A 13,753-nucleotide genomic window follows, 5' to 3' on the forward strand; every position below is an offset into this window, starting at 1 on the left:
AATATTTTACATTTCAGGATACAACTATGTATGGTAGCCACAGCTTGTTTTCAATATGTGGTAAAAGTCTTATAGTTCATGCTTACATACGTCCATATTTGTAAATTTCCTGAGGATTTTCTACATTGTTTGCTGTAATCTTCCTTGTGTTGTTCTATCACAGAGTGCTAATGCTTAAGTTAACTAAGGTACCGCTATGGTTAGTGTGTGTTTTGTCATTAATATATGTGATTCCTTGATTTATCATGTCAGTATTTTCACCTTTCACATACAAAGTGGAAATGGGTGGCTATATTAGGAGTATCAGTTTTAAAGCAGGAATCTCAGTTGATTTTAATAGGAAAAAAGGGTTGAAATCAATATGGTACATTGTGACCACAACTTTTAAGCAGTTCCTAACTTTAGAATATATAGATTTATTCACAGCAAATTTAAAATAGGACATATGCCATACTTCCCTCCACCGCCTTTAAATATGCAGAGTAAATCCAGGGAGAATTTCCAAAACTCATAAAAACTGATTCTACTTCTATTGAGAAAATATTGAGTTCTTCTGCCACAGCTGAGGCCTTAATCAGAACACCATTTAATTATATATTATGCATAATAAATCCAAAATGCATATTTTACCAGAAAGCTCTAATGCACATGTTATTTATTCACAACACAAGGCCAGCTTTTGTAAATGGCAACAAATGCCATTTATATATAATACCATGTGAGTGGAAAAACTAAATAGAAGACCAGACATGACATTCTCATAATTACACTGAGCATGAAAAGAGAAGACAAATTAGAACTTGGCTCTACTGTGTAAACTTGCAGAATCTTCACAGAACAGAATACAGGGAGAAACCTAATCTGTTGATTATAGCACTAAATTGTTGTAAAATTATATGTACCCAAGGTATGGGGGGGGGGGGAAATAACACGAGAAGATGCTGAAAACAAGAGCTATAAAATACCACACACAGTTTGATAATGCTAAAGAGTTAAAAACCAAAGTATGGTTGTTTACTAACAGTACGGCTATAACAGTCTGGAGAGTGCTTTTTTGTGATTGTTTCTTTATTCATCTACTCTAGGAAGATATTCCATTATAAAGTAATTCCTTTAACATGCATCACACATTACAGACTGGGGGGAAAAAAACCTCCTCTTTTTCACATCGATATCACCACCATACTGAGCAGTCACCAAAATACTGTCATACAGAAATTAATGCAAATAAACTGCTGGCTTACAATATCCACCATTACAACTGTTATTTGCTACTTGCAATAAATTGAAGTTATCAGGGAATATGGTGTTAGCTTTAAATCACTAGAGTGGGAAATGGCTGGATTTTAATGGAAACCACTTAATTATGGAGCCAAAAATAGTGTCTCCATGGGAAAGATAGTTGCAGCTTTAACATGTTAAGGCCCCCTTCTTCTACAATCAATTAGAAATATCTGGGATTTCCCCCTTCCCCTCATGCAGAGTGCGGCGCGGCTGATTGGATGCCTGGCCTGATTGAAAGCTGCTTGCAGCCACTGGGGCCTCTAGCAGCCAGAGTCCCTCCCCCTCCCCCACAGAGCAGCGTGGCAGTGTTTGAGTCCACCTGGAGCCTGCAGTTCTCCCTCTGCCTGGTGAGCGGGGGGAGCAGGGCAGGCAGCAGGGGTGTGTAGAGGCTGCAGGGCAAGTGGGGAACAGAGGCTGCAGGGGCGAGGGGGCGCAGAGGCTGCAGGGCAAGGAGAAGCAGGGCAGGCAGGGGGCGCAGAGGCTGCAGGGCAAGTGGGGAACAGAGGCTGCAGGGGCAAGGGGGCGCAGAGGCTGCAGGGCGAGGAGAAGCAGGGCAGGCAGGGGGCGCAGAGCGAGTGGGGAGCAGGGGGCACAGAGGCTGCAGGGGCGGGGGGGCGCAGAGGCTGCAGGGCAGGCAGGGGGCGCAGAGGCTGCAGGGGCAAGGGGGTGCAGGGGCTGCAGAGCGAGTGGGGAGCAGGGGGCACAGAGGCTGCAGGGGCAGGGGGCGCAGAGGCTGCAGGCAGGCAGGGGGGCGCAGAGGCTGCAGGCAGGCAGGGGGGCGCAGAGGCTGCAGGGGCAAGGGGGTGCAGGGCGAGTGGGGAGCAGGGGGCACAGAGGCCGCAGGGGTGGGGGGGTGCAGAGGTTGCAGGGTGAGGCGGAGCAGGGCAGGGGCATAGAGGCTGCAGGGCGAGTGGGGAGCAGGGAAGCACTTAGCAACCCCCAACCAAGATCAGAATGGGAGGGAGGAGGGGGAAATGCGGGGTACTCAGAGGAGGTGGCAGAGTTGGGGCAGGGACTTTGGGGAAGGGGTTGGAATGGGGGCAGAGAAGGGGTGGGGTGGGGCCGGGGCAGAGTTGGGGCAGGGCCGGGGGTGGGACCGGGGCCCCGTGGAGTGTCCTCTTTTTTAAAAGTTTGAATATGGTAACCCTAACCCCACTGATAAGTTATTTACACCTATGTAATCCAATTTACCTCAGAATTACCCAGGTTTGAAAGAGGCCACAATCTGAAGACCATGAGGTTGTTGCTTTTTCTACCGATGATATTTAATGAGACAAGAGAACCCAGCTTCACCTTCACATTCTAGCTGGACTTTATAAATGTGGCACTTAATTTTCCATTCCAGCACAGCCCCATAAATGGAGAAAACTGGATATGGAAATCATTGACAAGCACAGAAGCCCACTGTCATTTTTCAGAGCTGAATCATAGTTTTGGCAAAACTCCTATTGACTTCCTTGGTGCACAATCAGGTCCTTGGGCTGTAAAATGACATCCAGTACTTTAGGTTAATTAAAAGAACTAGGGATGACGCTGTTGTAGTTGCTCCTTTTGAAATAAATTCTGTGTTAGACTATAAACACTTCCCCTCCACCAAAAGTGGAGGAAACTAGGTCTCTGACACACCTATTATCCTTAAGGTCGCTGTTAGATCTGCAGTGACAAACATTTTCAAGAGCACATCACACATCTTTCAAATATAAATAAGTTTCAGACTTCAAAGGAAGGAATCACACAAGTGGCAGAGACTGCTTTTATAAACATTTAGAAAGTATGCCCTATGGCCGAGTAAATCTTTCACAGCTGTGTCAAATATATTTTTGACGAAAAAAATATCTGAGGACAATCAGATTGTTGGTGTCACTAGGCATAGCTACCAGGTAACTCGGGAGAGCGGAAGGCCAAAAGTGTTGATGAAACTCTTTTGCTCTGGGCCTACCTGAACCACAGTGACTCCATCTTGGGAACTCTCACCTACTTCTACGCTAACTGCTTACATGCTCTGAAGTAGGCTGAAGCAGAAATGTAATGTCAGCTTTTTAGCAGATGGCTGCAGTTTCACTCACACTAGCAGAAATAATAGAGATAAGAAGCGAGGGAAAGGAGGGGTAGTTAGTTTGCAGGCGTCTAATCCAAGGTCGCAAAGACTGGGAAAGTTTTCTCACAAGCTTATGTAGAGTTTATTGTAACAGTTGTCTGGAAGGGAGGGGTAAGGGGAAACAGCCAGACAAAGAGATGTACATAAACAGTTTGGAGTATAAAAGGTAAAAGTTGTTTGTATTTGTTGCACTGGATTTGAGACATGCTGGTCTCCTAGTGCCATTTCAGAGCTCTGAAATAAACTTGGCTTGCTTTCTCCCCTCGGTGTCTTTATTGGTGCCAAGCACACCGGGCGACGAACCCCTTGTTTGCCATCTCGGGCCCAGTTCTGGGCAGGCAACAAGATGAAGGATGAATAGACTGGTCAGATTTAATCTACTAGAAAAAAACCAAGGAATTGAGAAACAGAGGTTCTCTCAGAGCCTAAAAAAGCAGACAGAGAAGTTGGGAGGCAATGCAACCTTGTGGATACAGCATTGGCCTGAGACTCAAGAGACCAAGGTTCTATTCCTAGCTCTGCCACTGATTTGCTAGGTGACCTCAAGCAAGTCACTGCACTTCTCTGTGGCTCCTTAGGCTGGATCTTGAAGCTAGATACATTCAGACTGGAAACAAGGCACAATTTTTGTTTAAATAAAAGAGTGAGGGTAATCAAATCACTGAAGCAACTTACAAGGGCTCAAGGTGGACTTTCCATAACTGGCAGTTAAGTCAACATGTGAGGTTTTTTCCAAATGATTCCTGTTTGCACTACAGCGTATTAGTTCAGTGAAGTCCTATATTATACAGGAGGTCAGATTAGACAATCATAATAGTTCCTTCTGGACTTAAGAGCTATGGTGTTGGCAGGCAAGCTTCTGAGCTTAGATGAACAGGAGCAACAAAGAAGTTTAGGAAGCAGTTTGTAAAGGGACTGTAGTTCCTTTTGTTTTTGGTATGGCTCTGCACCAGGTGTGAATATGGACAAGGAGGAACTACATCGGTGACTTGCCTTAGATATCCTATGTTTTCCATTCTGCCGGGAGAGATTTCTGGTGCACAAAGTGCAAGATGTGTGAGATAGTGGAGGGGAAGATACATGGCCTGGAAGCAGTGTTTTCGATACTGAACAATATCAAGAAAAGAAAAAGATTTAATCGGCAACCACATTCAGAAGACTTCACCTCAGACACCACAAGAGGAAAGATCAGTGATAATGGCATATGATGAGAGAGAGAGAGAGAGAATTAATAGAAATCACACTGGTGATCTGGAACCAAGAGGGGGAAAGACAGCAAGGAGAAATTCAATCGGTCTAGAAGAACTGAATTTGTAATCCAAAAGACAAAATTAAGTGCCATATTAAGTAGCACAATAGGAAATCAATGGTCAAGAGTATAAGCAGCAGCAGCCTCTTTGCTGAGACAGTAAGAATTTGGCAGGAAGTTCCGCACCCTTCCCTTTAACCAAGATATTCTCATACTTGCTCTAAAAGAGATGAGAAACACACCGAGCAATATAAAATAATGTGGTCTAAATCAGCTGTTACCACTCAAAGATCTTGGAGTCATTGTGGAAACATCCACTCAATGTGCAGCAGCAGTCAAAAAAAAAGCAAACAGAACATTGGAAATCATTAGAAAAGGGATAGATAGTAAGACAGAAAATATATTGCCTCTATATAAATCCAGGGTACCCCCACATCTTAAATACTGCATGCAGATCTTGTTGTCCTATTTCAAAAGAGAGATATTGGAATCAGAAAAGTTACAGAAAAGAGCAACAAAAAAGATTAGGGATAAGGAACATGTTCCATAGGAGGAGAGATTAATAAGACTGGGACTTTTCAGCTTGCAAAAGATGACTAAGGGGGGATATGATAGAGGTTGATAAAATCATGCCCGGTGGGGAAAAAGTATTATTTCCTCCTCCTTATAACACAAGAACTAGGGATCACAAAAATGAAATTAATAGGCAACAGATTTAAAACAAATAAATATCTCTTTACACAACGCACAGTCAACCTGTGGAACTCTTTGCCAAAAAATGTTGTGAAGCCAGGACTATAAACAGAGTTCAAAAAGAGAACTAGATAAGTTCATGGAGGATAGGTCTATTGATGGTTATCAGCCAGGATGGGTAGGGATGCAAAACCATGCTCTGAAGTGTCCCTATTCTCTGTTTGCCAGAAGCTGGGAAGGGGCAACAGGGGATGGATTACTTGATGATTACCTGTTTTGTTCATTCACTCTGAAGCACCTGGCATTGGCCACTATTGGAAGACAGAATACTGAGCTAGATGGACCATTGGTGTGACCCACTATGGCCGTTCTTATGTTCTTAATAGAATCCTAGTATGAATAGGAGAAGAGGCCTATCCCCAGACTGAGAGGTTCCAGGCTATTCAGAAAATAACCAACCCCTTCAATTACACCAGGATGCAGATTGCAACTCAGATGTTTTATGTTCACACAGACTTCCTTTGCCTAAGAGATAGATAGCCACATTCTTCACTAGCTGAAGCTTTCCACTGTATCCTAAAGTAGAGCACCTTTCAATAGTTCAATAGTTGTAATGTGATCTGTTTTGGGACATCCTAAGAACACATGGAATTGTGGCAATGGCCATATCAGAGGAAAGGTTGCAGTCTCCAGACCTACTGGATATGTTAGAAGGCACTTTGAATAGCATCAGCATACAAGTGCTCCTACATACTAAAATGTATAACTCTCCCCAGCACACTCCTGTCCAGTGCGACAGGATAGAACCCCGTCACAGGAGATCACTCAAAGAATGTATTATTTCGATCAAAACTGGAGAAAGAGGATCAGGAGTCAGAACTGACCAGAAGCTGGGGAGAGACAAACAGAGAGTCTTGGCTTGTAACACCAGCCTCTCAAACATACTCAGTAAAGCTCTATTTCTTTCAGTTTTACCTGCTTGCTACATCATTTACTGTTAATGAAACAAGGAGGATAGCAACGATCATTCATAATTGAATTCTCCCTGAAAAGAGCTACTACCTTTCTTTGGAAGGTACTAAACAATAATTCTGACTCTCCCCAATGGGTTTACTTTTCATCTAATTTATTATAAAAACAGTATAAGGTTGTGCTGTGTCCCATATATTGTAAGTCAACCTGGCAAAATTCCACTTAAGGCAAATACATTTTTAAAGGATGAGTAAAAAAATCAATATTAATATCCTCACAATAGTAAGAGATAGGTAAGTGTTAAACTGATTTAGTATGCATTTTTGGTAAAGATGTTTGAATATAGTTTTGAAGTTATGAGTGCCCCCCAAAACAGGGCTATTTGAAAGCCTTTGAATAGATCTGGTATTATGGACACCCAGCCAATCTCTGGACTATTGGCTACTTTAAGTGTGCTATTAAAAATGATGGCACACACTGGATACAAAGCAATCTGGATAGCTTGGTAAGCTGGGTGCAAGCAATATGCATTTCAGTGCAGTCAAATGTGAAGTCACACATCTAGGAAAAAGAATGCATTCTGTACTTACAAGATGGTGGCCTCTACCTTGAGAAGAGGTGACTCAAAGACTTTGAGGTCATGGTGGATAATCAGCTGGATAGGAGCTCCCACTGTGACTTAAAGCACCAGTAGTATCCTTAGATGTATGAACAGGGGATAAGGAGAAAGAGTATGGAGGTTATATTACCTCTGTTGGGCACCAGTGCCACTGGAATACTGCGTACAGTTCTAGTTTCTGTAATTCAACAAGGACATTGATAAACTGGAGAGGGTTCAGAGGAAAATTTAGAGCCATGAAAATTATTAAAGGATTGGAAAACATGTCATAGTGAAAGAGAGGGACTTCAATCTAGTTACCTTCACAAAGAGAAGATTAAAGGGTGACTTGACAGTTTATAAGTATCTACATGGGAGTGGGAAAAAAACCCTGATGAGCTGTTTAATCCAGCAGACAAAGGTATAACAAGATCCAATGACTGGAACTGAAGCTGGATACATTCAGAGAGGAAATAAGGCACACGTTTTTAACAGTGAGGATAATTAGCCACTGGAATAGTTTACCAAGGCTTATGGTGGATTTTCCATCAATTAGAAGATGGGATGGGTTTTAAAAAAATATCCTGTAGTTCAAACCAAATTAATTCAGGGAAGCTCAATGGTCTGTGTTATACAGGAGGTCTGACTAGTAGATCACAATGGTTTGTCCCTTCTGGCTGAGAATTTATGAATAATACCAATTGCTTGATACTAATTAATCAGTGGTGCTAGAACAATTTGTATAGTGGGGGTGCTGAAAGCCATTGAACCAAACTGAAAACCCTGTATATGATGGAAACCACTTCAAGCCATGGGGTGCAGCAGCACCCACAGCACCCCTCATTCCAGCACCTATGGGCACTATTATGTTATTCCAAAATACTTTTAGAAACTATAATTCTAGTAGCGCCAGAAAAAAAGATTCTCCCAGTATCCACACGCCTACGTGAAAGTTAAGCTGTTAGCGACAGGCTACATATCAGCTTGTGATTAAGTGTTTTTAATGCCTTCCCATTATTTTGGGGGGGATTTGTTTTAAATATTTAGCTTTGTGAAAAGCATCAGGCTGACAGCACAGGAGCTTAACTTTCTTTATTTACTATCAATTACATGGCAATGGCTGTGTAAGTACCCTGATGTTATTCTATCAGTGTACATCATTTCTAATTGGCCAGCCCAGTCAATGATGGGTGCCAGGGTGGTGCAGGCTCCATACCTATTACACCCTTGCAGTATTTGCTGAAGCCATCTACAACATATTTACCCATGTTTGAGATCTATGGATGCAGCACACTAAAGAAATGCAGAGTATCATCTTCAAAAGTAGCAATTAGTCCCAGGAGGGAAGTTCTTCACTGGGCATTGAACTGAGGCCACTAACACATTTCACAAAGGCAATTGAACAGCTGTCAGAAGGTAATGACTCTCAGCCATTATGTTAGTCATAACAATGAGCTACAAGTTAAAGGAACCCATTATTAATTTCCTGAGTTACCTAGCCCCTCTTCTTACACTTGCCCATTTCTAGTTTTCAGACACTGTACTCAGAATCTTATACCTCTAACGTGATAAATATCTGAAATGTACAGATGATCTATTCTTATTGTGTATGGAACAAAGACAGTACAATTTTCCTTGATTTAATATATTAGATTTCCATCTACTGCTTGCATTGCAGCTATTGAGTATTGTTAAGGGGTTTGCTTTAACAGCTGTTGTTCAATTTCTCTTGAAAAATCTGATGATATAATGTAGCAAAGTATTTCTAAGCCAGTGACCAAAAAGGCCAATTTTAAAATGACCAAGATTTCCCCCCCACTTCCCTAATTGCACATTCAGCTAGGTCTACTCACATTCTAATTTAGGACCATATTTTAAAACATCCATGCATGCAACACTCTCTGACATCAAGGAGGAGTGTACAGTATCATTCTTAAGAAATGCAGAATGGTGCACAACCCTGTGTGATTGTTACGGGCTAGTGCTCATCAATATTAAATTCTTTGATGTGACAATTCCTCCCTCCACACACACTTCCTTTCATGGACATCACAGTGAAGTGTGATTACTCTGAAGTTCCCAGCAGACTCCAGTTTGGGTCACAAAACATTGAGCATAGCTGCTGTTTTCAGAGCAGAACAAAAAGAGCAGCCACAAGTAACTCAAGAGAGACTGTCATTACCAGTCATACATAGTGCTTGTTAAAAAGAAAGCACTAGGACATCACTCAGCAACTCCCTGTATATCCATGGTCACGCACTGTTTTCCAACTGAAAGCAATTCATCAAAATACCCAGCATTAAGATTGGATTAGAAACGTTGGCATTTTACAGCAATCCACTGATTCAGTGGATTTATCTCCATTATAATTTCAGCTGTAAAGTTCTGTGCAAACTACTGCTGCCCCTCTCAGGGCTCATGAAGAAGTTTTTGAAACTATTGTGGATATCATGAAATTAACATTTTATAGCCAGGGAAATTATAAGAAACAAACCATGTTTCAGTGTAACATTAACTACCCTTTATGCCAGCTTTTATTTCTTGGTGAAATTTATTAGTGTCAACTTATTGCTTTGAACGGTATCTGGTGTGTGTGTGTGTGTGTGTGTGTTCTCACTCCATATCAACCCTCATAGTGTATGTTCTATTATTTATCTGATTGAACAGGGTCATTTCACAACCTTTTATTATACATGAGATTCAAATTCTGACAACATACTGTTAAGAGAACCATTTTAACTTTTGTAACTGAGAAGGGGCTGATCTCTTTATAAGGCACATCAACTTTATTCTTACATATTTGTTTTAAAAAGCCAGATTAGACCACCCGAACTTTAATAATTGGCCCAATGTCTTAGATGCAGAGGGGAAAATATATATATTTAAAACTTTGTTTCTGTATCTGTATCAGGTTAATTTGCTTAACTTGTACACAGATTACCACCTTTCATAAGAAACTACAAACATTATAAAATATAAACTGATATCCTGACTACGGTTATATCTTAAGATTTTAGCATATTTTAATGTACTTGTTCTTATATTTATCAAGCCTGTCCTTCCCTCCTCCTCCTCCCCCCCAGTCATGTGCAGTTTATTATGAACATTTAAAACTTCAATTTGTACCTTAGTAAAACATTAAAATGTTTCCATTATTAGTGTATCAATACAGTAAATACTCACCTTTGAAAAAAACCACCAACAAGATACACTTAAGCAGGACAGTAGGCACCTGTTCAATTCACAAGCAATTGAAGAGTCATCACAAGTATCAAGTCCTGTGATCTGTATAATTATACCGTTGTTTCTCCCTTTAATATCTGTCATACATATTTAAAAACTTCTTTCCTTTTAGTTTGGAAATACTCCTACTATAATCACAGCAGAATCTTTCAGCAACTGAGGATGATTGGAAAGGCCCATTCAAAATATCCAATTACTTAGGTGAGTGCAGCAGATTGGAAAATAAAAAAAAATATTCTGATTCTGCCATTATAATACTTCATTTTTGCATACAAAAAGTACCTTCATATTGAATTACATTCCTGCATAATGGCTTGTATTCAAACGTTGCATAGTAGATACGCACCACAATATTGAGAAAGATACTGAATAATGTATATATTTATGTAGTTAAAACAAAATCAGAATCCCAGTTGAGTAAATGGAATTTTGCTGTCGATTTAAAATAGGGTAAGTATTTGACCCTTCTAGATTAAGTAGCTGATTGAATCACAAAATTCAAATCCAGATTCAAGCTTCCCCAAATTTGAGTGTGTTCAGATCCAAGGTTTGGTTTTGTTCCGTTCCATCTGGAGGAGAGAACTCTGAAGTTCAAATATGGTTCTTAACTTCATAGTTAAAAGGAGTATTTGATCTGCTGTCCTTGTTTGGATCCATTACTTTTAAATTCAATAATAATTACTTCCAGACAGATCTACAAATATCTGAGAACACAGAACAACTCTCGGTGTTGTGAAAAGAAAGCCAACGAATGTCAATCAAGGTGAGCTATTGGTTTTCCATATAACATGCAAGGAGATCTTACTAGGAAAGTTGAATCCTAGAGCACAGAAAAGGGATGACACCTAATGAAAGTGGCATCAATGCAATATCACGAAGAATAATATTTTAAGGACACTATCAAATTTTTTAGAAAACCATATAAGCATCATGAATGGGCTTGTAACGGTGTATGATTTAATTTTTTTAAATGTTCTAAGAACTTTTCAGCACTTACACATGCAATACATGTATCACAAAGCAGCATATGTGCAAGAGTGTAGTTAAATATAGTTTATCTAAAACACCTCAGACAATTGTTTAAATCCTCCAAGTAAAACTGCCAAAAATAAAAAAAAACCCACAAAACACACAACCACCACTAATTTCCCTCTTGCTTCATTCAAAACCTTCATTTTCCAGGTCTGAGAAACATGCAGGGAGTAAAGCTGCAGGTCATGAATAAACACACAATATCCATTCATCCTTTCTGTGTAAGCCCTATTTTTGTGTATTTAATCATATGTAAAACTAAATGAGCAATTTCAACAAAATATGCATTTATTCCATACTTATTGTTGCCTACAACACTTTGAATACCACAAAGCAATACGTTTTATACTTTTTCTTATGGTTTATTTCAGCTGACATTCCGGAAAGCTGTGTTATAAGGGGTAAAAACCAAACTGATTGTGTGCCCATGCAGACGGACAGTTCTCAAACTCCAGATTTTTTGTAACAAAGTAGTCAGCTGTTCTACAAACCTTTATACATCTTACAGGAATTTTGCAGACACTGAGAGCAAGTCTATCCCCATAGTCTGTCTCCCAATTACCACCATTATATATAAAACAAACAAAACAAAACAAAAAACAAAAACAAACACACACACCACCAATAGTGGATTTTACCATAGAAACTCACTGGGGTACAACAGTCATACCTAAACAGAATATATAGAAATATACCAACTAAACACAATGATAGCCTCTTACAAAATACCATCTGTAGGTAACTTTTACCATTATACAGATATTTCAGTTTTGTAATTAACAAGTTTAAGACAAAATCAGCTTCTAATAATATATTCAAAAGCATAAGGTCTCAGTTATGTATACCAATAATAATGCACTCTCATGGACTCTAATGCACTCACACACCATCCAAAAAACAAGCTTTAACAAGAATGCATCTGATAACATATCTGTGGGAGATACCATCATTTTCAAGAGCTGTAATTATGTCCACACATTTCTAAACATATATAGCATGAGAGAAAAGACAGTTTTCAGTTAACACTCTTTAAAAAAAAAAATCACTTGAAGAAAAGAATGAGCTTCTCTAAAGGGTTACACACACAGGATTACTTTAAGCCTGGCAAATATATTTTGCCGAGATTTTGTTGTATTTGTTTGTCTATGAGCAGATTATAGTTTTATAGGCTGAGATCCCAAATGTATGTGTGGAAGTACATGTATAGTCTAAAATGCAGGTTTACAGGAATATTTAAGAAATGGCTGAAATAATCTAAGATCTTGTAAAATTTTTGGGAAACAATATCTGTGTATTTGTGTACTACACTGCAGCCAGTTTCCTGGGTAGAATAACTATTTAAATGAAAAGAATAACTATGCTTTAAGAACAAGATCACAATGATCAAATGTTTTACTAAGGAGCGCTCAGAAAAGCCATACTTAAGAAATGCAAACACCTGATTTCTTATGTTTACTGTTTTATATACAAACTTTGTTAATAAGGCTAATAGACAATTGTCCACGATAAACAGCATCAAGCAAAACAAACTTGCAAATACACTTGGCTGCCCTCAGTGAATGTTAGAGTTGTTCATTTGAATCCAAGGATTGCAGTTATTTCCTCTGAACACATTGTTTTACTTTGATAATGAAGGATAGTTTAATCAGATGGCAATTATAATAAAATATGTATAGCTGGTTACAACACTCCCAGCCCAGATGATGTGCTTATAGATGTAGATCATTTTATAAAATCTATTTGCATGTTAATGATTTTGAAATCTAATTTGTGATCTATTAATATTGCTACAACTATAGATTATAAACATGAATAAGGAGTTAAAATTCTTAACGTCTTTGCTAAACATCTGGTTTTATATTTGTACAGTACTTGAAAGTATTTTAATGACATTTTTGCTGTAAAAAGAAAAACCATCACTACAACTTGTAACGTTTAAGTCACAAAGCTCCTGTTGTGCATGTCCATCTCTGGGTGACTCACGTAGTATCGTACATCTACGTTACAGGTGCCCCTTGCACTGTTACAAGAGATCATGATAAAAATATTTTAGAAGTCACTGAAATAAACTCCCTTACCTTCTACACCTGCTTCAATCAGCCCAAATTGTTCCAACACTTTAACAAAAAGCACAATCACGATCAAAACTGCTATCATTTCAAGCCCTTCCAAGTTCATGGTGAGAGGTCATGGTCCGACCACAGCCACTGAGGAAAGTGCTCTTCTGCCTGGCTTTGTAAAGCCATTAAACTACATTAAGAAGGCTACTGCAAGAGAAGGGGGGGGGGGAGAGGGAGGGAGAGAACGAGAGAGAGAGAGAGAATACATCCTGTCTACACTAACAGAGGCCAGAAGTGGCAGACGGATAAACTCAGGCCTGTCAGGATTATCTGTTTGCTCATTATCACTCTGACACAGAAAGACAGCCATGCATGAAGTAAAGTGCCGATCACCCAAGGACCCAGGAGGTCACCGAGTAAATGTCCCCTGTAAAAATGACATGCCTAGAGTGATGCTAGACATCTGGGAATATGCTGCTTCTTGTGCCAGTGCTTCTGGTACTGTAGCATTGTTGTGGATATTC

General features: G+C 39.7%; 1 protein-coding gene across 2 annotated transcripts in view; it reads right to left on the bottom strand.

Annotated features, from left to right (window-relative positions):
* The window catches only part of KCNIP4 (potassium voltage-gated channel interacting protein 4), a 372,094-nt gene extending 358,747 nt beyond the window's left edge, over positions 1-13,347 (bottom strand). For both annotated transcript variants that reach the window (XM_054030738.1, XM_054030736.1), the window contains exon 1: positions 13,248-13,347. In XM_054030738.1, coding sequence (XP_053886713.1) covers positions 13,248-13,347 — 100 coding nt within the window. The remainder of the gene's footprint in view (positions 1-13,247) is intronic.
* Between the last annotated feature and the right edge of the window lie 406 nt (positions 13,348-13,753).

This window comes from Malaclemys terrapin, chromosome 5 (assembly GCF_027887155.1).
Source record: "Malaclemys terrapin pileata isolate rMalTer1 chromosome 5, rMalTer1.hap1, whole genome shotgun sequence".
Lineage (NCBI taxonomy): Eukaryota > Metazoa > Chordata > Testudines > Emydidae > Malaclemys > Malaclemys terrapin.